At 32.0% G+C, this 25,294-nt stretch overlaps 4 protein-coding genes across 7 annotated transcripts; 2 read left to right on the top strand and 2 right to left on the bottom strand.

Moving 5' to 3' along the window:
* The first annotated feature begins 746 nt into the window (after positions 1–746).
* LOC123198152 (spermine synthase) lies at positions 747–6,098 on the top strand. 2 transcript variants are annotated; one of them, XM_044612785.1, is made up of 11 exons: positions 747–938; positions 1,959–2,164; positions 2,313–2,357; positions 2,815–2,891; positions 3,063–3,185; positions 3,962–4,066; positions 4,158–4,230; positions 4,360–4,431; positions 4,833–5,028; positions 5,294–5,423; positions 5,791–6,098. In XM_044612785.1, the coding sequence occupies exons 2-11, from the start codon at positions 1,990–1,992 to the stop codon at positions 5,887–5,889; spliced, it is 1,095 nt and encodes a 364-aa protein (XP_044468720.1). In that variant the 5' UTR covers positions 747–938; positions 1,959–1,989; the 3' UTR covers positions 5,890–6,098. The 2 variants fall into 2 exon arrangements, with proteins under 2 accessions (XP_044468720.1, XP_044468721.1); XM_044612786.1 differs by lacking the exon at positions 2,313–2,357.
* A 1,365-nt stretch (positions 6,099–7,463) lies between these two features.
* On the top strand, positions 7,464–11,641 carry LOC123197276 (plastidial pyruvate kinase 4, chloroplastic-like). Of its 3 annotated transcripts, none has more exons than XM_044611494.1 (5): positions 7,464–7,559; positions 7,923–7,982; positions 8,231–8,688; positions 9,074–10,720; positions 11,260–11,641. In XM_044611494.1, exons 2-5 carry the CDS (start codon positions 7,923–7,925, stop codon positions 11,396–11,398), a joined length of 2,304 nt encoding a protein of 767 aa, XP_044467429.1. In that variant the 5' UTR covers positions 7,464–7,559; the 3' UTR covers positions 11,399–11,641. The 3 variants fall into 3 exon arrangements, with proteins under 3 accessions (XP_044467429.1, XP_044467430.1, XP_044467431.1); XM_044611495.1 differs by having other exon boundaries at positions 7,478–7,559; positions 7,896–7,982; XM_044611496.1 differs by having other exon boundaries at positions 7,551–7,619.
* A 1,884-nt stretch (positions 11,642–13,525) lies between these two features.
* Positions 13,526–15,702, bottom strand: LOC123198019 (cyclic nucleotide-gated ion channel 1-like). Its single transcript, XM_044612591.1, has 4 exons — positions 15,446–15,702; positions 14,223–14,433; positions 13,855–13,908; positions 13,526–13,747 (listed from the first exon to the last, which is right to left on the bottom strand). The coding sequence occupies exons 1-4, from the start codon at positions 15,700–15,702 to the stop codon at positions 13,526–13,528; spliced, it is 744 nt and encodes a 247-aa protein (XP_044468526.1).
* A 5,083-nt stretch (positions 15,703–20,785) lies between these two features.
* On the bottom strand, positions 20,786–23,793 carry LOC123198301 (cyclic nucleotide-gated ion channel 1-like). The gene is made up of 7 exons (XM_044612989.1): positions 23,679–23,793; positions 23,024–23,465; positions 22,636–22,845; positions 22,077–22,279; positions 21,767–21,881; positions 21,437–21,673; positions 20,786–21,338 (listed from the first exon to the last, which is right to left on the bottom strand). Coding segments are annotated over exons 1-7 (1,563 nt in total). The 5' UTR covers positions 23,681–23,793; the 3' UTR covers positions 20,786–20,984.
* Between the last annotated feature and the right edge of the window lie 1,501 nt (positions 23,794–25,294).

Genomic DNA, 25,294 nt, shown 5'->3' on the forward strand with positions numbered 1-25,294 from the left:
ACTAGGCATCAAACTTCTGTTAGGGTTAATGATAAAATTGTTATTTTATTTTTCATATTAAAAAAATATAATTTTATTTTATTTCTCCAAGTTTTGAAAAATAAAAATTTCATTCAAACCTTAATTTTGAAAAATGACTTTTCCTTCTTCGTATCTTTGAAGTTTTCTTCTCTTTGGTAACAACAATGACAATGACCATCTCTATCATTTCCCTCCCTTTGACCACCTCCCTCCTTAGCAAACGAAGTTGATGGAGATAAAAGAATTTTTCGATAAAGAGATGAAAACGATCATCGTTAGGGATATGGGAGAAAAACCCACTTTCAAAGTTGAGTCTAGAATAAAATTTTTTGTTTTCAAAATTTGAAAAGAGAAAATAAGAAAAAATTATATTTTTTTAATATAAAAGATAAAATAATAATTTTACCTTCAATCGTAACAAAAAAATATAATAAAAATTAAATAATAGGTGAATATTTAAAATTTTAAAATTTTATAGATAAAAGTTTGAATTTGCACTAAACTGTAGGAGGAATTAGTTTTGGCCTATAAAATGTACTAAATGACAATTCAGTTATATAATAAAGATTCCCACGTCCACGTGTAACATGAGTAAATACTAAATAGTAACGTAAAGACGAGTGAGGGTTTAATAGTCATTGCACAAAACAAATAATAAATAATAACTAAAAAATAGGATATATAAAAAAAGGAAGGTCTATAAATATGGGAAATTATGCGCCATTCCTGTGTACAAGTGAAAAAGGTAAAGCCTGCAAAAAGAAGAAAGACTCGTCGAGTCGACTCAAGACTTTCTTCGTTTTCTTGTTTTTGTTTCCCGCTCACTTTTCTTCTGTTTCTTTTTTTTTTTTTTTTCCTTTTTATATACGCATAGGCATAGTCTCTTTTTCCATTACTCTCACTGCCATTAACGCCAGGCAAGTCTCACTTCTCTCTCTTATTTATTTTCTAATCTCGATTCTTCGCTCTTTATTTTATTGACCGCCACGCCATTTCTGGTCTCGTTGTTTCGAGTTTGATTACTGATTGTTGTTGTGAAATGAATGCAGTGTCGTTTCTTTATATTACTCGCAGTTTGTGGATTTTTTTGTTTTAAATTTTGACTTGGTATTGTAAACCCTAGCTGGCTGTTTGGTTTTCCTGAAAAATTTGTGAGAGAAGAAATTTTTTGAACTTTCTTCTTTTGGTGTATTTATTTGGGAGAGAGAAGAGAATTGTTTAATTTGTGTTTTAATGGAGGGTTATTATTTTTTTTATTATCTGATGTTTCTCTGCAGCTAAACGGAATTTTTTAATTAATCTTTTCTTTTTCTGGCTTGACTTAAGCCGGCTGAATTTGGCTTGTGTTGATGTATTTTTTAATTTTTTTTGAAGAAGTCTTATATAGGGTTTTGCTGACTTTGATTATTTCCTATTTTTCTTCTTCTTTAGAAATAAAAAAAAAAAAATTAAATTCGCGTGTTGAGCGGAGCCAGAGGATTTGTTAAATTTGGGGTTAAATAAAGTAAAAAGATTTGGTCTGTATGAATAGGGCCTGAAGAAAGCTCTTTATAAATTTTCAGACTGAGGTGATTCTGTCATTTTTGAAATGTGGGTTTTCGTTTTCTTTCGTGTGGACAGTTGGGCATGTGTTTGTTATGGTTGATGCTGCGAAATGGATCTTGCTATCTATAGATAAATAAATGACAGCTTTAGTTTTGATTTTTCTCTTTATTATTGTTGTTGAAGGTTTTTATTTATTTCTTTAATCATTTCATGGTCACTATGAATGTATTATTTGATTTGTTTTTGTTTAAACCATGATGTAGTGAGGATCATATTGAATATATTATATGATTTGTTTTTCTTGAATTTTTTTGGTTATAGTAGTGTCAAAGCTTTTATTTTGTTTTCTTTTTAAAACTATTCCTTATGGATGGATGTATCTTAAAATATAGAGACTGGAGCTGGAGAAGAAAAAGATCATCTATGGAGGGCGACGCAGGAAAAGATTTGGGATGCCAGAAGACTATGGCTGGGAAGGCGAATGATGAAAATGGTTCTGCAGAGAATATCCCTTCTTGTTGCTTGAAAGCTAAGGCGTCAACCCCTGAGCTTGAGGCCAAATGCCACTCCACTGTTGTTTCTGGGTGGTTTACAGAAAGTCAGTCTCTCCCTGATCAGTATCTATAGTTTTATTCAGTGCCAATGTTTCATTTGATTTCTGTACTCTGTAGTAAAGCATACAAGTTAGTTGGTTGCTCTAAACAACTTTATGTTGTAGACCTTTATCTTTATCTTCTTTGCTTCAGATAAGGCTGGCAAAAGGGTTTTCTTCAACAACCCAATGTGGCCTGGTAGGTATACCTTCATGTGTTGATATAACTGTCAATCATCTAACTCCTTATGTCTTATAACTGTAACAATATAAAATCAATTTTCTACTGCATTCAGGTTCTTAACACATTTTTAAGTAATGGTAAACTCATATTTTCTATGAGCCTTTTGTACAGTATAATTATGATGAATTTGTCTCATCAAAGACAACCAATGGCATATTGAAACCCTTTTCACTACAAGGAATAAGAAATTTAGGTCTCATGCTTGTCTTTTGATAGTTCATAATGCTTATGTTTTCATTTGAAACTACATCAAACAATTGTAGTAAGCTTGTCTATTTATCTCAACTAATAAGATTTGATATATTTCTCAAAGTTGAAAAGCATCTTTATATTTATATATATAATTATAATTATTTTGTACACTTCTTATTGCACAATACCTATGGCTGATGCTGTATATTCGCATTTCTAGGAGAAGCACATTCTTTGGAAGTGAAAAATATTTTATTCAAGGAAAAGTCAGAATACCAAGAGGTCTTGGTTTTTCAGGTTTGGAGCTGTCTTACTTTAAGTTGTCAATATTGCCTTTCTATTTCTTCCCTCTCACGGCCACCCACCCACCCCCTGGGCTAAATTTATTTGTTTATTTGGTTTGCATGTGTGTCTATGTCTATATTATACTATATTATTATTGGTTGATTTTGAATCTGTAATCCACAGTCATCATCTTATGGAAAAGTGCTTGTTCTTGATGGAATCATTCAGCTGACCGAGAAAGATGAATGTGCCTACCAGGAGATGATAGCTCATCTTCCCCTTTGTTCTCTTCCATCTCCAAAAAATGTAATTTCCAAATAATTTATTGATTTGTCTTTTATCTTTGGCTCTTTTTTGTCTTGTGTGATGACAGCTTGATTTAATTTTTGTTTTATTTTATGCCTTGTATTCTAATACTGCTTGTACTAATTCCCGTTTACTTCTTGAAGCTATTTAAAATAATGGTCGTAAGCTTAATAACATAATTATTTTTTCTCATTTACCTCTTTTTCTGTTGGGTAATGTCGAGAAATTTAATAAAACTAGAGCAAAATTGATCTCACTATGATGACCAATTAAAGTCTTGTACCTTGTTAATTAGTCAAAATGTAAATTTAAATTTGGACCTGCCTTGTGAAACTTTAGGAGGAAATCTAGAAAGGGAAAGAAGAGTTCAGTAAGAGAATTTGAACGAATAGTTACCTGAGATCTATCTCTGAGACTCTTACCCACATGCGAAGTTTTAGTTCTGAAGCCATACTATTGAGTAAAGAATTTTGTCATCATGAGTACTTTCATTGATGGTTTAAGTGCCCTTCTTTCTAGCAAAATAAGAGCTGATGCATTGCAAGAAATTAGAGATGATGAACCTTTTGCTCTACTAAGATGCAATACGGACTGTGCGCCACTAACATTTTGGAACTACGCCAATTGGAATAATTTATGTAGCATTTGCCATGTATTTTTCTCTAAGATGTAATATAGGGAAGGTAGAATGGAATGGTTGAGTGTATTTTTCTACTCAATACATTTGCCATATAAACCTCCATGTTTAGCTGACACTTTAGCAATGCAAAATGCAGGTTCTAGTTGTTGGTGGTGGTGATGGTGGTGTTCTTAGGGAGATTTCTCGTCACAGTTCTGTCGAGCTTATCGATATATGTGAGATTGATCAGATGGTTATAGATGTAAGTCTTAATTTGATTTACCTTTTTCATGTAATTGGCTGTTGTTAGGTTTATTCTAATATTTTATCGTAATAATACTTTTTAATTCCAGGTTTCTAAGAAGTTTTTTCCAGAGTTGGCTGTTGGATTTGAGGACCCTCGTGTCCAAGTGCATATTGGTGATGGTATGAGCAAACAGTATTGTTTTCCTATATCTATATTTCTAAAATGTTTGCTTGTAAATTATTGTTAAATTGGTTCATTTCTCCTCTGCAATTAGCTAGTTGTTGATCTCATTTCCATTATCTTGACAGCTGCTGAATTTCTCCGAAATGTGCTTCCGGGGAAATATGATGCAATTATTGTCGATTCGTCAGATCCTGTAGGTATGATTGTTTTATCTCTGCATCACTGTGGTTCACTTATGCTTTTGAAGGTGTATGCTTCATTTACTAAGGTCCAGTGAATGGCATTTTATTCCAAGTGCAATAACAAATGTTGTTTTATATTTTACTTTCCTGAAATATGTGGTTGGGTAGGTTTTATTTAGTATTAATATAATGCTGAGAAAACTCTTTGTTCCACATAATATTGATCTGCAAGTTCTTGAGAAACAATGTTATTTCTATTTTTGCTTTTGTGATGCCATAATTTGAGTTTCCTGGAGTGCTGGTATCAGACTGAATAAACTAGGAATATCAAAGTCATAATATAGGAATGCTTTTCTGAAAACTTTTTCTATAAGGATTATTACTTGCTGTCACCTTACTTTTCCTGATTGTTTTAGGCCCTGCCCAAGAGCTCGTAGAGAAGCCATTTTTTGAGACAATTGCTAGAGCATTAAAGCCTGGTGGTGTCCTCTGTAATATGGCAGAAAGTATGTGGCTTCATACACACCTAATTGAAGATATGATCTCTATCTGCCGGGAAACATTCAAGGGTTCTGTCCATTATGCCTGGGCAAGTGTTCCAACTTACCCAAGGTAGTGGTTGGCCAAATTCTTCTGATTGCACCTGTTCCTTTCAATCTAGTAATCATTTTCTTTGATGAGTATGAGTTCTTTAGAAGCCTCTTTCTACAAGATTAGTATAAATCCTAATGATCTTGCAATGCAAACTCTTGGGTTGAGACCTTGAACTTCTTGTTTTTGCTAAATAATGCATGTATTTTTGGTGGATTTTTTGTGATTTATGCATAGTCTGTGAAATATTACTTTACTGAGGCTTTTTTTGTTACTTGATATGCAGTGGTGTGATTGGGTTTCTAGTATGCTCAACAGAGGGGCCTCCTATTGATTTCATCAACCCTATCAATCCTATTGAAAAGCTAGAAGGAGCTCCTAAACATAAAAGAGAACTTAGGTTCTATAACTCAGAGGTAAAGTCTCTGCATTTAAACTCTAGATTTAATAGATTTATTATGATTATTATTTTTTTGGTATTGCTTATGCTTAGATAAGCTCGCATAAGTGTAGTTGGCACATTAATGTTGAAGTAATACTCATTCATATTATTAGTAATTTGACTGTCTGCTTCTATCCATTCCTCTTAATATGAAACTGTGCTTTCTTCTTGCTTATTTGGTATGTGAAATTATCTTGAAATTTTGAGCATCCTGTCTTGTTTTGGGGATTAGTTGAACTATATGTACATTTTTGTATTAAAAATGTAAAAATCTGACCACCTCAACTCAATATGCTCACTCTTCTGTAATAGCAAATAATGTTTGTGCCATTTGATGCCAGATTCACTCTGCTGCGTTTGCTTTGCCATCATTTCTGAGGAGGGAGGTGAGTGTACTTCGTGATCCCCCAACTGCAACACAACAAATCCCCGTTTCTTAAGCAAGCTATAGCCGTGCTCTATTGAATTACTCTGATTAGTGAGACTCATTTACTAGCATTGGAGATAGTCTAATAGGGCAATTACCACATATGTAATGAAGATGAAGCATGCGATAACCACTGCCGCTTGAGGGTTTAGTGAGACAGGATTTAATTCTAAGCATGTATGATGTTCTAGTATGATAAGTAATAGATGGACTGTTATAATATACCAGTTTGCATTGGCTATTTTGTTTGGTGGATGTTAAATGTTACCATTGAAATGGTTTTAACCATTTGTTTATGATTTCAATTGCATAATTTTTACCCTGTTGGCTTGACTGCATCATCGAAATGCAGTAACTTTGTTTTCGAGGTAAATAGGAGTCTTAGCTCGTTTATCTTGAACCGATCTTAAATTGGATCTTGTTCGGGTTTGGAGCGGATCCAACCCTAATTGGAGATTTTGTATATTGCAAGTTTGACATTGAAAATCGCAAGGATTACTTCTAATCTAATGTATTAAATCTTGATTTAATGTTATTTTATTTTTGATTTAAACTTATTCAATCATATGATGGTATATTATTTGTGTATTTAAATTGTATAAGAAAAATATGTATGTATAATTCTACTGTATCTTGTAATGCAAAAGAATAATAAAAAAAATATATTGAGAGGAAGATTGAAGCTAAAACGACAAAGTTTGCTCTTTGTCACTCTCTAAATTACTTGCATTGTGTCATAGACTTGTGTGTCCTGAAGAGCCTCATGAACGATTCCGCAGGTATATAATTATTATTTTGCCCTTAAAGAAGAAAAATTCATCAATTCATTCATTACAATTTTTGCTAAACGTGATTGGGTAATAAAAGTTTATTTGTTGTCACCTTATTGAATATTTTGAATTAAAATAAAAATATATATTTATTGATGTTAAAAATTAGAAAAAAAAAAAAAAAAACCACCACTTTAGTGTAATTTGAGTGTAAAAATATTATGAGTTGAAAATTGAGAATAGTAAGAGAAGTAATTTTTTATGTGGTTGGGGCAAAAACTATCTGTGCCTATCACAGTTGTGTAGTTATTAATAATATGTATGTATGAAAATAATTACAAAAAAAATATTGTATATTACTAATAGTAAAATATCATCTAAACACATAATATCTAGCAAACGTATAGTGAGAAGAATGTATATTTCAACCCTTCCAAAAAGAAATTAAGTTAGAAAATAAATAGTTTAAATTTTATTAATATTATACTCGTTAATAAAATAGTTTTAATATTATGTGATTAAATAATAATAAAATTATATATATTTATTTTGTATATATAAATAAATATATATTTAATATAATTATTAAGTGGATTGATGATTTTAAATTAAAAATATTTAATTATATAATAATATATAATATATATAATATTATTTTATTAAATAATTTAATTTTTAATTTTATTTTATGAGTAATTTAATTTTAGTGGTAGCCGAAGAATTGGGAGTTAGATGTCTCTAGCCCGAGTAACATCATCGTCACAGATTCTGCCACGTGGAAAATTTGACTGAATATGGCATGTGCTCGTCACACTCCCTCTATCCTTTCACATTTTCTCTCTCTTTCTAGCAACAAAAACAGTAAGTACTCTGTTCTGGGAAACCATCCTTATATTGGAAAAACCTGCTAAAGGTACAAGCTTTATTACCCTCTCTAGGAAACATCGTAATTTTCCCGGAAAAATATATGTAGGTCTATTTTTCCTAAACGAACGAATGATTCATGTTGTTGGGTATCAAAAGTTTGAGTCTTTTAAAGGCCTTGTTTGCTTGGAAAGTGTGAAAAAGGAAAATGGAAAAAGAAAAGTTTTAATTTTTAAATAGATTTTTTTAGTTTTTAATATCATTTTTTTTCTTATTTGGTAAATTATTGGCTTATCAGTTTATTTTATTTTTATTGATTTTGCTGCTTCGTCTATTCAAACTTTTGAGCTTACAATTTATTGACGGGTCATTAATTGGTTTTCAGTATATGTTTGTTAATGTTGGTGAATAGATGGCACTTTGTTCGGTTTCCGCTGCTGTTACTTCCACTCAGAGGATCGCTTTAAACCATGTAAGTAGCCTTTTGCCCTATAAACATTATGCATTTGTAATATGCTGCTTTCATTATGCTTTTGTGTATCTTTTGTTGATAAATTTTGGATAAAATTGGATATGTTGTTAGATGTTGAATGCGGATGATTTCAAGGTGGATTTGTTGTTTCTTTCTGCAAAGCATCTATGAGGCTCTCTCTCTTTATTTTTTTTTTTCCATTTTTTTTATAACATCAGTTTAAATGTGGTAAATCTGCCATTTTTCAGGGTGATCATGTAGAGTTTGCATTATGCAACCCAAGGGAGAAGCTCTCACATTTGTCATGTAGACATCAAGTGAGACAGCCTGTTATTGTTGTTCGATTATTAGCAGTAAAGAGGAGGAAATCTGTGCCAAAGACCTTAGCTTTTTCTGTGCCAAATCATAATGATGAAGCTGAAAGAGAAACATCCCATGATTGCATTGATGATAGCCTGGTTTTGGAAACAGAAACATCTCTTGATTGCACTGGTGATGGCCTGGTTTTGTGTTCCAAGAATAATGAAAATTCTGAGCACAAAGATGTAGACGTCGTTGCCTCTGTTTCATCTTCAGAAGAAGACCTTTCACAGTGTTTGGAGGAAATGAGAAAGCTGGGAAGCCTTCATGAAAAACTAAAGGCTATTCGCTTACATGTATTAGCTTCTGAACAATGGAACTCTTCTCGACTCAAATTGTGTCACAGGTACGCATAATGTATTTATAAGGTTATTATGATAATATGTTCTATTGCAGAGCCTGGATTCTTGGTATATCTTAAGTGCTTGCATAGTGGGGACACTTTAATTGCTTGTCCTCCAATATTTGATTTCTGTATGTTATGAACCATCTGATGGATTTTAAAAGAATAAAATTCAATGATTCTTCAATGGCTATATTTAATTGTATATGCTGCTTTGTTCTTGTACCAATTCTTCACACATTTCTCATTCATTAAGCTCTGGTAATTTATGGAATAGTTATTCTGTTTCAATTACCAACTTCTGTTTATTTGGAAGTGATCTGGGTTACCATGGTATGATACATTCTGTATTTTAAACATTTTTTAATCTTTTTGTGTGTCCTACCAGACATTACTTGGAGAGTGCAACAAACTTAATTCATTATCTAGCTCTTAAAGGCCTTGACATTGAGCAGCTGAGGGAAGACCTTTCTTCTACTGGTATTTTGAATATGAAGACTATCAATTCATATGTTCTTGCAGGCCTAAATGTTGGAATCCAACTATTGGAGAATCAGAATTCTACTTCTCTGGATATACAAGAGAAAATTAGTGTGGGAAGTTGCACTCATGAAATATTGCACTGCCAACAAAATGAAAAGTTCACAGAAAGATCAATGAGGAAGAAACTTTTGTTCAATAAAGAGTTATTGTTGGGCTCACTTCGGGGTAACAAAACTATTCATGTTATGGTGACAATTGGTCAAGAAGCTACCGAGAGTGACACACTTATAAGCGACATTCTTAAGGGTGGGGCCTCCATTATTAGGATAAATTGTGCACATGGAAACCCTACTGTCTGGAGCGAGATAATCAGAAGAGTAAAAAGAACTTCTCAAATGTTGGAGTTGCCATGTCGAATTCTTATGGATTTAGCTGGTCCAAAAATCCGTACAGGGAGCTTGGAGCCTGGTCCATGTGTAATTAAAATATCCCCCAAGAAAAATGCAACTGGAAATGTGATATTGCCGGCTCAAGTTTGGCTTTCTTACAGAGGAACAGATCCTCCTTCTCACTTGTCTCCTGATGCAGCTCTATTCATAGATGATCAAGTATTTCTCAATGAGCTCAAGGTAGGTAATGCTTTGAAGTTTTATGATGCTAGAGGTAAACGAAGGATGTTCAAGATTACTAGACAGTTTCATGTTTTTTCGGGTATGGGGTTTGTGGCTGAATGTTCAGAGACTGCTTATGTTTTGTCTGGCACAAAATTGTGTGCTAAAGGAAAGAAAGGTAGGCTTTTAACTGGAGAGGTGGTGGATGTCCCTGCTAAACAGAAATTCATCAGACTGAGAGTTGGAGACTTGTTAATCATATCACATGATAATTCATTGGAACAGGAAGATTTTTCTGGTCCAACTACTGGTGCTCAGAGGATAACTTGTTCTTCTGGCTATCTATATGATTCGGTCAAACCTGGAGATCCCATAGCTTTTGATGATGGAAAGATTTGGGGTGTAATCCAGGGAGCAAGTAATTCAGAGATTGTTGTCTCTATCACTTGTGCTGGTCGTAGAGGTTCTAAACTTGGATCAGAAAAATCCATAAACATCCCAGAAAGCAATATTCGGTTTGAAGGTTTTACTACAAAGGATCTCATGGATCTTGAATTTGTTGCCTCTCATGCTGACATGGTGGGTATTTCTTTTGTTCAAGATATCTGTGATATTGTTGTGCTTAGGCAAGAATTGGAGAAACGGAAGCTTCATAACCTGGGTATTGTTTTGAAGATTGAGACAAAGAGTGGGTTTGAGAAATTGCCTCTTATGCTTTTGGAAGCTATGAAATCTTCAAATCCTCTAGGGGTTATGATTGCGAGAGGAGATCTTGCGGTGGAGTGTGGGTGGGAAAGGTTGGGTGATATACAAGAAGAAATACTGTCTATTTGTGGTGCTGCTCATCTACCAGTCATTTGGGCAACTCAGGTTCTGGAGTCACTTGTCAAGTCTGGTGTTCCTACTAGAGCTGAAATTACTGATGTTGTCCATGGAAGGAGGTAAGTATCACTTAGTTATCTACCCTGGCGTTTCATTATTGATTAGAGAAGTTCTATTGATAGAGGTTCATTTCCACTCTTCCTTGTGTATCCATGGCCTGATGACCACCATGTTAAGACCTATATAGCCAATTTTTAGGTATTTTCAGTAGGTACCTAAGACTATTAGTATTTACAATTGCTTATGCAAGTCAGTGAATTTAAAGAAGAATGGTGTTCTCCTTGGTCCGAAGACTTTACTAAAAAACACATTACCCTGATTCTCCTAGTCGTCTTGGTATAAATCTTAGGCTATCACAGTATTGAGACCTGTTTTGATCTGAGAGACTGCATAACTGTGAGATGGGAACCTGCAACTTTATTCTTATTTATTGCATTAAAGCCAGGTTAAAACATACTCTGTTAACAAGTACACTGACTTGTTTTGGATCTTTCATAGTTTGTCACTATCATAAAATCCTTGTCTTTAATTTTTCTAGCAAAATTTCTCCAACACAATCATATAGTTAAGGATTAGGTGGTGTCTGTTCATTTTTCAGGGCAAGCTGTGTAATGTTAAACAAAGGAAAATATGTTGTGGAAGCTGTTTCAACTTTGGATACCATCCTGCATGTAAACACTTCTCAGACAAAAGCAGACCTGAGGCCTCTTCTATTTTCAAGTCACTTTGCTCACTGAATAGTTTTCCTTGTATATATTCATCAATCTGTGATGAGCAAGCCATATCAGATTGAAATCTGAACTCCTGTAAGTTAGTATCTTCTATTACTGTTTCTTTCAATGAGCCCTTCTTTTGTCATCAAGATTTTAGTTATTCTTACCTACTCATTCTGCAACAAAACCTGGGATAAAATTGATATCAAGGTCTGCCCAATACCTTGAAATGAGGTTATTGTCTTATGTATGACTAAATATTTGCCTAAGAGTATAGGGGGCAAGAGCCATATTTTGTGCTTGTGCTTGACAGACAGAATAGGGCATGCTAATCACGTATAGACCAATATATATCTTCTTCCTTGTTGGCCCCAGGCGCAGATTCAATGTGAGTTAATAGTAACATATAAGTAAAGTGACAATGTATTGTCTCGATGAGATTTTTTGTGAAACCAACTGATGTATGTAATTTGGATTATTGCGCAAGTTAGACTATGATAATAAGATGAGAATCAAGACAGACCCTAATGTTTGTTACTGTGTGAAATGAATAATCAAGTGACGTAAAGAGACGAGACATAAGATTTTTAAAGTGGTTCAATTTGATCATTGAAATGTCTACATGCACAGTGTTATTATTTAGATAGTGTATATCCTATAGGAGGAGGAATACAATGAACTGAATGTATTTATGTTTCTAAATATTTGTCTATGTATGTTTTTAGTTCGTTTGTCTATATCTCTCTAAGCCTCCTTTGATAGTACATGTAAGGGGAATTTACAATCAAATTAGAAGAATTAGTGAATTCTTAATTTAAATATGATTTTAAGGATTTATTCATATTCTAATTTAAGTAAAGGAGAAGATTTACAATATAAGGAATTTTAAAATTTCATAAAAATGTACTTCAAATAAGGGGTGGCTTTGAGTCTAATTGAGTCTAAACAAGAGTTGGCTCGAACTCGATATGAATAAAAAAATTTTAGCTTGAGTGAGTAGGTAATGAGTTCACTGAAGAAGCTTTCGAAAAATGTTAGAAAAGAAGAAAAAAGGTAACCAAAGATGAAGAAGAGAAAATATTGTCAAAGAAGAGAAATCGCTATAAAAGATTAAAAATTGTTAAAAAAGATGAATTTATAGATGACTTTTTGATAATTCACGCAAATTGAGTCGGTTTGACTCAAACTTTCCAATTCAAGTTTAACTTATTTGAAAAACTAACTTTTCAATTTGAGTTTGACTCATTTGAAAAATTGAATTGACTCAGTTTAGATTCACCTTTACTTCAAATTTCTTCACCTCTTATATTTCATTATTATTTTACCTTGACTCTCTTTCTTTTTTTTTTTTTAAATTTTAATCTTAACTATCTATATTTTATTCTTGGCTCTATCCCTATATAATACATTTGTCTTCCTCAACATGTTAGTTTATGAAAGTGTGTTCATAGTGATTTTCGACAATCTATAAAACCCCAAAATCAGAATAAAACAAATTAGAGATCAAAGTCTAATGGTAACCTCTTTCATTGGCTATTCTAAGCATGTAATGTATGATGGTGTAATCCGAAAAGTAATGGATGGCCTGTTATAATATATCAGTTATGCATTTGTTAAATGTTCCCATGATTTCATGGTTCTGTATTGCAAAATAATGAAATTGTAAGCACCAAGATGTACAAGTTTTTCTAATGCTGGAGGTAGGGGAGGGATTCTCAAGATTTCTTGCTGTTTATGTTCTTTTGTAGATACATTGTGAAGGAATCTATAATAGAACACTGCTGATAACATTTAAATAAAGTAAAGCTATACATCTTTTGCTTTTCTAATACTATTGCAAGTTATTGCTTATTTTCGGACATGTTCTACAACAGCACAAATCCTTGATGAACACCACCTTTAATGAATTAATTGTACGTAATAATACATATAAACCAGGAGATCAGTCTAATGCAAGCTTTAATGATAACATCTGCCCATCACCTTATTTATTTGGGAACTGATCTCTGCCCTTGAGTAGAGAAATAACCAGTTATAATGCTTTGTTTTGCTGTTGGATAAACATACAAATAATTCATCATTGCCTTGCTTCCCAAGGGCTGTAGCACAGAAAGTTAGAAAGACAAACCTGTGTTTCTTCCTTAATTTCATCTAGGAACCATGTTTCAGTTCATAGGCCATAAGAGCAAATGCTTCAACATTTGTAAGTGATTTAACAGATCTTCTTGACAAGGGGATACTTGTTGATATATGGCCATCTAGAGCCCATGCGATAAGTTCTCCATAGAAATCACAATCTACCAGATCATCCTTTTTGCTTATGCTATTATCATCATCTCTGCTATGATCAGTGCTTGCAAAGCCAGTTATACCCTTAGAAGTGTAGGAAGAGACTTTGCCACACACCACAAACAGCATTTGACCGATCGGATATCCTTCTTGAAAAATTTGAGTGTACTGAGAATAGAAGACTGGCTTACATTATCACACAATGCTTCCAACCTTTCTTCATTTAACATCTTAAACTCTCGTACCTTCACATACATTCAAGAACAATAATGAGAATAAATCAAATATCTAGTGACTTAAGGTGAAATTCAAGATTGACAATTACATCTGGTAATTACCTCCAATCTGAACTTATAGTCTATTATTGTGAGCAATGGGATCTTATTTAGATATTAAATTTAAAATATTGCAGTTGTATCCGAGTTTCCCCCCTAAATAGGTACTTGTTTCTTTTTCTTTTAATTTCATAAATTGGTATAGAAAGTAATCCAATGACAAGCAGATTTGAACTCCAACCAGACAGATAGATGAGCAATTGTACAGAGACAAAGGAACTCACTTTCTTGAGTAGCTTCAAGTATAGCTCTCGATTAATGTTCCTTGCAAGAGTATTGGGGAGATGACTAAACAAAAATTCTACACCGTCATCTTTGTTCTTTCGCCATATGAATCGCTGATATTTCCTAGCCTGTTGTTGGAGATTTTTAGGAAGCTTTTGTAGGAGCATCAAATCCCCAATCTTTAGTGTTTCAAGTCTCATCTCCTTCACTCTCCCAACGTAAGACATCAAATATAATTGTTTCAGAAGAAGTGTCTAAAGAAGTTAATTTGTGCTTCAATTTAACCATATATTTTTAACCTGAAGACTAGAAACAATTATAAAAATAGAAAAAGAAAAGGCAACCTGAAACTTTTCCTATGAAAAAGATAGCCAACATTGAGCTAGTGATGGTAATCAAAATAACAAATAAGTTTTCCCTGACATTGGTACTTGTATGAAGGTTCTGACCAAAGCAACTGCAATAAAAATTAAATCCAACTGTAATATATCAGAAATTAATCATAGAATCTTAAGATCCATATGTGTGAAACTAATAAATTACAGGGCACAAACCAAATTTCTATAAATGTTAGAAAGCAGATGATCGGACTCAGAGACTAAAAATAACTGAGTTAAAAGCTGTAAGTTTCACCATCCCAATATAAAACATGAACCGTGATAAATACATAAAGCTCCACGAATCATTTACCTCAATTTGCTAATGTATCAGAAAAACCAAAAGTTAAGTAGTGTTATTGACAATGGTCGCACAGTCATGACAATCACACAAGTAGCGATCAATTGACTAGAATATGACACCTATTACATTTTCTCTTTCTCACTTCTTTCCCTTTTCTCTAATTGAATGACCAATTTTTAAATTTCCATTCTCTCATTGCAATCATCTTAAGTGTAAACAGGAAGAAGGTTGGTCACCAGGGCAGTGCACTGTAATCATTAATATCAGTCTCACCTGAGCAGTGCACTGAGAATTGCCAAACGGTGATTATAGGTACCTGTGACAGCTAAAATGTTCAAATACAATGGACCTCATACACTGACCACATACTAAAATTTGTACAAAACAAGGTTTGAGTCATCTGGGCAGTGCACTGAGAATTGCCAAATGATGTTTATATGTACTGTAACAGCTACATACGCTGATACAATGGACCTCGTATACTGACCATACTCTCAAATGATGCTCCCACCAACAAGAAAAGTATCTAGTATGCACAAACCTGAGATTTTGCAAGCCCCGTAGAAAACAATGCAAAAACTTCTGCGGAAAATTAGTCACTTCCACAACACCGGACTGAAGAGCATCAGGAAAAATTCCAAAATCATAGATTGTATGATTTAGTTTTTTCGTTGGGCAGGTTCCATCTGGAAATGTGTAGTCTCTTAATTTGCCACTGCAGTAGAAAGACTCATTACTGCATTCAGTATGATTTCTGCAGGCATTCTTCCAGCATTCAGTTTCTCTTTCGATGGCCATTAAGTACCATAAGGCTCCAAATACCTATAATCAGCAGCAATTGTATTTGATCAAACAGATATGAACAGAGGATAAATTAGTCAAATATTGATAAACAGTAAACCAAGCTCTGCCAATCTAAAGAACTCAGTAAAGCATTCTAATCCAATGTACAAAAGGAAGAGTAAAAATGTAAATATGTAACCACATAAATCAACGAATAAACAGTTATTCAACTTACATGAGCAGCAAGCATGTAAATGTATAGAAGAATAATGGATATAGCTTTGTGCCATATAGCTTCTGAAAGTTAGCCCAAAGTCGTTTTAGCTTTTGTGTAGATTCTGATAGACCTTACCAGGCATCGCAGAAACACAAAAACTTTCACTAACTTCATCAAATGCCAAAATTCCAGGTCTTTTATAAAAGTTCTGACCACCAGCAAATAAATTTTTTGAGTTTATAAGGGATAATTATACATAGCAGAAGTCTTAGTACGATGTTAGTTAAACCAAATGGATTAATAATAATTATAAGATAACTGGAATTATGAAGTATTTGAATAACACTAAATGGGGAAAGATATGTTAGTTAAACCATGAATAGCAACATCACTTCAGAATAAAACGATTGTTCAAAGAGTCAGTCCGCCTTACCAGTGGAAGCGGAAAGGGCAGGTCAAGGTATGAAGACAACCCAGTTAATTGAAAATGTTTTTTTAGGTTTGGTGCATAACTTTTGGCAAAGAGAAAATTTTTACAGAAAAAACAGTAGCGAACTTAAAACGCAGAAGAAGAACGTTTATGATTTCTGGAATTCGGTTCACCCCCTTCCTTCCACGATAATGGCGATTTAAAGATTTGCCGGCGTTCACTTAAGAACCGGTCATCTCGTTCCAACAACCTATTAGTCTTTTCAAAAAACATATAGTATAGTTATCTAAACTTTCAGAAGCAAAAATCATAACCTCCCATGTGAACGTCGGAAAAAGTGGGCTAATGTATAAGATTGTATCAGTTTTCTAGGCGGACGGCACCTTCGTCTGTAGACTATAAAATGCAATATAGATAGACATTTACGCTGCGAGGGGAGGAACAGTATCAGCGCTCACGCCAACTTGTGAAGAATAGCATCTACCTATTATCTTCTGCCACGTGTGATTTTGACCAAAAGTCGCTGATTCCGTGTCACTCAACTGTTTCTCTCCCATTCCCTGTTCAAATTTCTACATTTCAATATTTCTCATGCCAAGAATAACAAATTTTAGAAAATGTTTTTTTCAACACCTAATAATAAAAAATAATAAAATCTACAAGTAACGAATATATTTTCAAAAACTCTCGCCTTAGGTATCCATGCAAAGAAATGAAGAATAGAAAATTTTAAGAAATGTTTTTTCAACAATCTTTGGAAGTGTATACAAATCCTTCGATGTTGACTAATAGTACTATAATTTATAATTTATTATTAAATTTATAATTTATATTAATTACATATAAATCACACTAATAAAAATTATAAATGACACTGAAGCAAAGTGAGATCAAATATTCTATGTTCCGCTTCTAATTCTGAAAGAGATAATTTTTTGTCCCCAACTGATCCTTATTATAGAAATGATGAGCGTTTCCCATCCCTTATTTATGGGAATAAACCCCTTTCTGTCTTCGAACCGTGGGAAAAGATCTCTTCTTCATAGAAAGATCTCTTCCTCCTTATCCCTTGTTATAGAAATGATGAGGGTTTCCCATCTCTTATTTGTGGGAATAAACCTCTTTCTGTCTTGGAACTGTGGGAAAAGATCTTTTCTTCATACATGTTAACTAAATGCTTCATAATAAGATTTTTATAATATTACTTGCTACTTCTTTCATAAAATATTCAATTTGTTATTATAGGAAAAATCAAGCCAATTCTGTAAACTCAACATACTGTAAATTTGCATACCACAATTCGGTAATGTATTCAAAATGTGATCGAAAACATTCCAATTTAATGATTTCTACAACACAATTTGCTTGGGTACTATATTTGTGTTCTTGGGAGGTGTAGTATTTCTTTGGATTTCGTATTTGAGAGAAGACTGGTTATCTGGTTCTTTTTGCGTATGTTGGGAGAGGAGAAGGATAATGCCAAATTGCATAAACTTTTAACATTGATTGTTTTTGGGACATTTTATATATATCTAGCTACCTTTTTAACCAACTTCTCTAAAGTCCAACTTTCCAACCAACTGCCCATTGGAAGTTAATTCAAAAAAGGTTGGATTGACCCATCCTAAGTGAACCCAAACTCAATAGTTACTTTAGTTCAATTACTAAAGTTATCTTTTTTCTTTTTAATTAATTTCATTCACAAAACCTAAAAAAAATATAATAATCAATCATCTCTTATCATTAACTCTTCATGTTGATATCTTCATATTAATACAAAATAACATTTTAAAAACTATCTTGTAATAATCCGTTTCAAAACCAAAATTAATTGTAACAAGAGAAAAATAAAATGTTATGGTAACTAAAACATGTTAAGACAATATTTCACTCAAAATAAATAAATAAACTAGTAAGAAATCCAGTGTATATATAATAGACATTAAACATAAAAGAAATTACTTTATAGGTCTATTTTGTAACTCTCTAATGTTATCGGTGAAGTGAGTTATAATACTCATGTATCATTTGTTTTAGTTGCTTGTAGTCCATAAATCACGAGAGATTACAATTCTCCCTAAATTCTTATTTAACAATTTTATTATCTTACTCTTTTCAATATCATAGATTTTCATTATGTTATTTTTAATAGTGTTCCTAGAGACTATCTTGAGCAAGAGTTGAATGGTAATATAAAATCTCTTTAAATTCACAATGATCTATCATGTTTAAGTGATATTTATGCAAAATACTCATACTTACAAGGTCCTTTCTACCTCTCTCTTGCTCAAATTGACAAGTGGATAATGTTAATTTATTATTCTTTATATCATGATATTTTTTCTTCGAACAACTTTCTACCGAATTTCATCAATATTGTTATATTTTGAAGAGCTAGTTCTCCATACAAATTCTCAATATGATGTTAAACCCTATTTTTATGTTCATATGCATTAATAAGATTATGGTTTAGTTGTACTTTTCCCAGGATTTTATGAGATCTAGGAATCCAGACTAGGAAAGGCACACAACATCCAGCTAGACTTGCTTTTCACTAAAGTTTCAATTGAGCTTTAGGTTTCTTTAGTTTGGCATCCAAGTTCGTTCTTGTAGTATTAAGAGTTTCAAAAACCTACATAGAACAGATCTATATAAATCCCTTTCAATTCATCAAAGAAACCTCTAAAAATTCTTCACGACCATGGGGTTTTCCTTTTTGTTGTCTCAACCATATAAATACTTATCTTAATCAATTACAATTTCCCTTATTTAATGCAACTTTTTAAATGAAAGTAAATAAAATCAATATAGGAGACTAAAGCTATGAAATAGTAACAAAAATACCCGGCTGGAGGAAAACTACATTAATTAATACATGTGTAGTTTTATTTGCTCTGCTTATTTATTGTAGCATTTAAAGTTAGATGACAAAAACATACATACGGTGGGAACATTAGAATTATTTAATGTAACGTGTGAGGCCTTCAAGCTAAACTAATTATTTAGACCATTTCAATTCAGGGAATTATTATTTAAAATATATTAAGTGAGAAAATATGCAGAAGAAGAACGACAATGATTCCTGGAATTCGGTTCGCCAGCTTCCTTGAAAGAAAATGGCGATTTTAATATCCAGAAAAGGTCAGTGGTATTAATTATAATACAGCAAACTAAATTACTTATATACCATCATTACATTGATGTAATTAACTGAACATCCTACCATTTCAAACCTTTAGAAAACTGACGTTAATAAAAGGGCAAACATTGGGTCATTTATGACAGAAAAATATTACCTTACTAATTTACTTTTTATTATTTATATCATTTTATTTAGTTTATTGATAATAAAATAATTATTATTAATAATAATATGATAAGTAATATATTATCACTTTTATTTTAGGTATAAAAAGAATATTAAAATAATTTTAATTTTATTATAATTTTATTTTTACTACTAAAATATTTTTACTTTTAATTAATATAAATAGTAATATAAAATATGTTTTAAAATAATTATACCTAAGGATATTTAAGTAAAATAATATTTTAATATTATTTTATTATTATTAATCGATTACAATAATTATTTATACTTATCCATTTTTATCAAATATGGTTATAATTTATATTTAATAATCTTTAAAGTAATCTATATTTGTGGTAATTTTTCATATTTGATAATAAAATATTCTCTATACTAAACACGTCCTCAAGGGTAAAATATATTTCTCATAGTCAGGAAGGAAGGGGTAAATGGAGAAAAATTGAAGGCAAATGAAATATAGTTTTCTTAACTTGTATAATTTTTCATAATTACAACTAAATATATATTATCTATGTGGTAATTATCCTTTAGTATATTTCAAATTCATATAAGAGCAATATAATGTGTATATATATATATTTTATAAATAATTTAAATACATAGATAATATGTTATTATATAATTAAATGTTATTTTCATCTTTAATTTAAGATTATTTAATTATATGATGATACATCAATTGTGTTTATAAATTGTATATAAAAAAATATGAACGTGTAATTTTATTCGTATAATAAATTAATAATGATCAATATAATAAGAGATAATTAATGAGGATAGAATAGACATTTTAATATCTTAAACTTATTTCTGTTATCGTGAATTGTTTTTTTTTTTTTTTTCCTTCTAGATATGAGCACCATTTTGATTCCTCCCAATTAATCAAGGTAAAATTCTTATAAATTAATAGATTTTGAAACAAGAAAAAAGAAATAATGAAGTATAAATTTACCAAACTACCTCTTATTTTCTTAAATTTAACATATTTAATTTATTGCTTGCTTGATATGCTATGTAAAGGGTTAGTTTGTAAGTTAATTGGTTTGAAACTATTCGATTTGATCAAATTAGTGATATTTATATATGATATGAAAAATTTTAAATCTTTAATAAAAATTTAAAATAACTTTATCTGAATTCAAAATTAAAATAAGGATATAACTTTACAAAAGTCAAAATTGAGATAACAATGCATAGGTCTCAAATCCGGGTACCTATAAACCTATGCAAAGCTTTCCTTACACGTTAGGAGTTCTTTCAAAGCTCCTTTTTCTTCTTATAACAGTGCCAAGCTTTTTGTATAATACGAGCATTTTTACTTACCGGTGTTTTTCTAAAGCCTTCTTCAGGTCACCCAACTCTAGAGCAAAGGCTTGAACATTAGTAGCAGCTCTAACATTTCCATTTGATATGGGTTCCCAATTCAAATAAGGATGCAAACAAGATATTGCAATTTCTTCACCCCAATATTCACCATCACTGTATTCCTGAGCCACAGGGGAACTATCTTTTTCAGTCATGGTAGATTGTACTGTGCCGTGTATGATGAAGAGCATCGCCTTGATTCTCTCGTCTTTTCTAGCAATACAATATCCTTCTGCATAAAACACTGACTTAAGATGGCCACACATTTCTTTCAAAATTTGTTCATCCAATCTTTTGAACACATGCACCTGAAGCAAAACCAAGAAAAATGAATTAGAAAGATTCAATATTACAAGAATTCAAAGTGTTTTGTTACTACTTTTAACTTTTAGGGTAAGAAACTCACTTTCTTGATCTTTTCTAAGCAAAGTTCTCTCAATACATCTTCTTGGAGGCCTGAAGGAAGAATATCAAGGAGACGTTGTCCCTCAACAGCTCCTGTTTCTTGCCATCCATATTGCAACTGACTCTTAATTTGTTCTTGCCGATTTGTGGAGAGCATTTTAAAGGTCTTGGATCGAACTAGCTCTTGGACCCTCAAATTCTTGTCCGCTAATTTCCTGTACTTAGAAAGCAGAAGGTGCTGTTTCACAAAAGGAAAAAAAAATTCAATGCGTCATCCTTCTTAAGCATATGACAAAATAAGTTAAGAGACAAGGCATTGAAAAATATTAACCTGCAATTTTCCCAGCACAAGTAAAGTGATGAACACCATGCAAAACAGATTAATGAAAACTACAAATAAGTTTTCCCAAACATCTGTACTTGTATTGAAGTTTCCACCCAAGGATCTGCATTGAATTATTTAAAAAACCAAAAGCAAACAAATTGATGAGCCTGAAAAAAAAAAGTCGCACTTAATATGGAAATTTTCATGTTTTGATAGATATATAATTGTTGAACAGTGTAATCATACTATACTGGGACTTTATTCCCCAAATGCCACCACTAGAAAATCAAAGTTCACATGAATTATATACACAAACCTTATAGTCTGCAAGCCCCAGTTAAAACAAAACATGAACTTTGTCATTAAATTTTTCTCCAAAACACCAGAGAGAATGACCTCTTGAAACATCCCAAAATCAAAAGTTGTTGCATTCATAGTGCAAATGATAGTGGTTCCAGCAATACGCCAGCATTGAGTTAATCTTTCAACAGCCAATAAATAGCACAAGGCTCCAAGTACCTGAAAAGACAGGTTAACCGCTAATTAAAACATATGCACACGGTTCACATATGACTAATTGTAAGTGCAATGATAAAAAAATTATCAGGAAACTACTAAGATACTTCTAAATATATGTCAAGCCTCATGCACTCCATTAAAGTTCACATGTAACACGCTTTTGAAGTGAAGAACAAGCCTAAAACAATATCAGACGAAACTTTGATGGTATCGAAAGTCTTCGTTTAAAAAAAGTTGTCAAATACAGACATAGCATTAGCCAAGTCATCATTCAAACCTTGGTTAAACATTTAGAAACCAAAAGCGAGACAACAGGTGGAAAAAGAAACTTGGAGGAAAGGTTAATTATCACTTACATGACCATCAAGCGGGTAAATGAGGAAACAACATGAAGCATGTACCCACAAATGTGGAGTAACGATGCTTTCGGAAGTTTCAGCTTGCCTATAAAACCTATAAATTCTTAAAAACCTAGGTGGGTACTGGGAAATGATAACGTATTTCAAGATCCGTAATGCGTGTAAGGGTGTCCAACTTGTCATACCGGCAATCATAATCGAAACCACCTGAAAAGATTATATATAACAAGTTCAGAGTCTACAACTGATATCAACTACAGTTGGGTATGAATTTGAATGAACATGGAGAGCCATATATAGTGTTGGGTTATTCAATCGAAGTTATAACATATAAATACATAAAATTTCAATAAACATGAATATAAGTAAGAAAGATGGCTCTTACCAGCTGTGGTAGTGGCAAATTGCTGAGGATTGCATCAACCCAGAAATACAGCCTTTTTTGCCTTTGAATCACAGTGTCTCCTTCCTTTCCTCTTTCGTGCATACAAGGAAAAATAATCAAGAGATCAAACACAGTGCGGCAAACAGTGGCTATAATTGCTGCATGGCTTTCCAGTTCAAGGCTGTTTTTAAGATCGTTGACCTTGAAACTGTACAGAAAGAAGGAATCTGAGCATGTCGAGATCATACCCAGGACAGTTAAAGTCCAGTAAAATAGAGATTCCCGTGAGTCCAGGGGTTTCTTCAGATGGTGAAACACTTTTTTGGTCAAATTTTGGGAAGTTCTACGTTGACCACTTGTAAAATTTTCCGATAACCCATTTCTTCCTCCTGATTGTCTCCGGGAAATTGATGTAGCCATCTGTACCTCTGAGTTCAAAGCCCTAATAATCATACAAGTCATAATTAGGTCGAAGAAAATTCTAGCACGTATCTGTTCAAAAGCACACATTCAATAGGTAACAAAGTTACCAATAACTAAGCTGATTTATAAAAACAGCTCAATCGTACATGACATATCAACAGCTCAAAACTTTTAAAGAGGAAAATCAAAAGTTGATCAACATAGCATGCCTACACAACCAGCAGTAACTTACATAAATGAAAATGCAAAGATCGAGCAGACAAAAAGCTGCAAGACACTGACTGACTGTTTTAATCTTCGTCTCTGCAACTTTCTCTGCTTGATGAGAGAAATGGATTGAAAATTCTTAAATTTGCTGATTCGCACAGAATTCCTTTGATAACATATATATAGAGGTTGGACATTCACCCAGCGCATTGGAGAGGCCAGCAGAACGCAAACATTTTTCAAGAAAGGATTGTGCCAATTATTTTCTGCCACGTGTTTATTTTGACCAGAAGTCGCTAACCAAGCGCAATGTCACCCACTTGGCTTTTCACACTTGGCCTCGATTTTCCTCTCCCTTTCTCTCAGTCACTGCATTTGTGCTTATCAACTCGTATATTTAAAATAAATATATACAATTTTATTAATTATTTAAATAAATAATTAAATATTTAAAATTAAATACAATGAGGGATGAGACTAGACGTTAGCCTTTTGGATTTTATTTTATACTATATTATCAATGATTAATTAGTCACTTTGTTTAAAATGCTGCCCCCAATTTCTATAAACTAATTTCTACAGGTTTTTGTTAGTTAAAAAAATTCTTAAAAGGTAAAAATATTTTCAATAAAATTTTATCTTATTTTCTAAATTAAAAAATGTAAGTATAACATAGTTAAAATAGTTCATCATCTATTCAAAAAGATTGATCGCTTTTCGTACACTTTCGTATGTTTATTCAAAATCATGGACTGTTTATTTAAAACATCATTTCCATATGATGTATGGTTATTGACAGAATTGAAATATTGGGGTGAGAGTGTAAGTTTCTCAAAATAACTAGAGAAAAAATATTTCTAACAATAATACTTCAAACGTTAAAAAAGATAAAATATGAGTATGTGGTTGTATAATTTTATATTAGAAATAAAATAATATCTATTCATATATGAGATGTTAACGTTTGTACCGATTATTCGATAAATAATATTACTCGTATTTGTTGAAGAAAATCTGAATTCTCTACTATTATTATTATCATTATTCAAGGGAGACATTTGTGCAAGAAACTCTTATTCTTTATACCAAGGTGGGTAGATTTATGAAAAAGAAATGAGATTATTTATCTTGTGAAATTTTGGTTGAGTTGACTTGGGATTTCGTGGCTATGATATGGTTGGCACCTAGCTAATAAATTAACTCTTTTACTCTCTATACGAAAGTCAAATTTTTACTGCGGTGGTGTTCATAACAAAGTCTTAATTGCTTCTAGAATAATTCCAAAATATGTTGCCACGTTGCATCATATCCAACCACCAAAAACAAAAAACAATAAAATAAAATGCAATAGCTTATCACATTGCTATAAGGCCTATTTTCATAATTTTAATGGATAATTATTTATATTTTTGTTAAAAATAAATAAATTTATGATTTTAATAAAAAAAAAATAGTTATAAGCAATGATGAAAGTTTTTTTATCATTATAACTTTTTAGCGATGAAAAATAGATTTTTAATAATGATTTTTTTTGGTTAAAATCAAAAAATTATTTAGTTTTAACACGAATATAAATAATTAGTTGATAAAATTATAAAAATAATATTTATAACTAATAAATATTTATCTACACATTATGTC

This window comes from Mangifera indica, chromosome 15, assembly GCF_011075055.1.
Source record: "Mangifera indica cultivar Alphonso chromosome 15, CATAS_Mindica_2.1, whole genome shotgun sequence".
NCBI lineage: Eukaryota > Viridiplantae > Streptophyta > Magnoliopsida > Sapindales > Anacardiaceae > Mangifera > Mangifera indica.

Excerpts from the sequence above, each read along its gene's own strand:
- LOC123198301 (XM_044612989.1), bottom strand. Across the intron at positions 22,846-23,023 it reads ATTTGCCACTACCACAGCTG|GTGGTTTCGATTATGATTGC; the intron begins GTAAGAGCCATC and ends TAATCTTTTCAG. Across the intron at positions 21,674-21,766 it reads TTGTGCTGGGAAAATTGCAG|CACCTTCTGCTTTCTAAGTA; the intron begins GTTAATATTTTT and ends TTTGTGAAACAG.
- LOC123198152 (XM_044612785.1), top strand. The coding sequence starts at position 1,990 with ATGGAGGGCGACGCAGGAAAAGATTTGGGATGCCAGAAGACTATGGCT. Across the intron at positions 2,892-3,062 it reads AAGAGGTCTTGGTTTTTCAG|TCATCATCTTATGGAAAAGT; the intron begins GTTTGGAGCTGT and ends TGTAATCCACAG. Across the intron at positions 4,231-4,359 it reads CCAAGTGCATATTGGTGATG|CTGCTGAATTTCTCCGAAAT; the intron begins GTATGAGCAAAC and ends TTATCTTGACAG.
- LOC123197276 (XM_044611494.1), top strand. The coding sequence starts at position 7,923 with ATGGCACTTTGTTCGGTTTCCGCTGCTGTTACTTCCACTCAGAGGATC. Across the intron at positions 7,983-8,230 it reads AGAGGATCGCTTTAAACCAT|GGTGATCATGTAGAGTTTGC; the intron begins GTAAGTAGCCTT and ends GCCATTTTTCAG. Across the intron at positions 10,721-11,259 it reads GATGTTGTCCATGGAAGGAG|GGCAAGCTGTGTAATGTTAA; the intron begins GTAAGTATCACT and ends TTCATTTTTCAG.
- LOC123198019 (XM_044612591.1), bottom strand. The coding sequence starts at position 15,702 with ATGGCCATCGAAAGAGAAACTGAATGCTGGAAGAATGCCTGCAGAAAT. Across the intron at positions 14,434-15,445 it reads CGGGGCTTGCAAAATCTCAG|AGTGAAGGAGATGAGACTTG; the intron begins GTTTGTGCATAC and ends TTACGTTGGGAG. Across the intron at positions 13,909-14,222 it reads ACTTGAAGCTACTCAAGAAA|GTACGAGAGTTTAAGATGTT; the intron begins GTGAGTTCCTTT and ends ATGTATGTGAAG.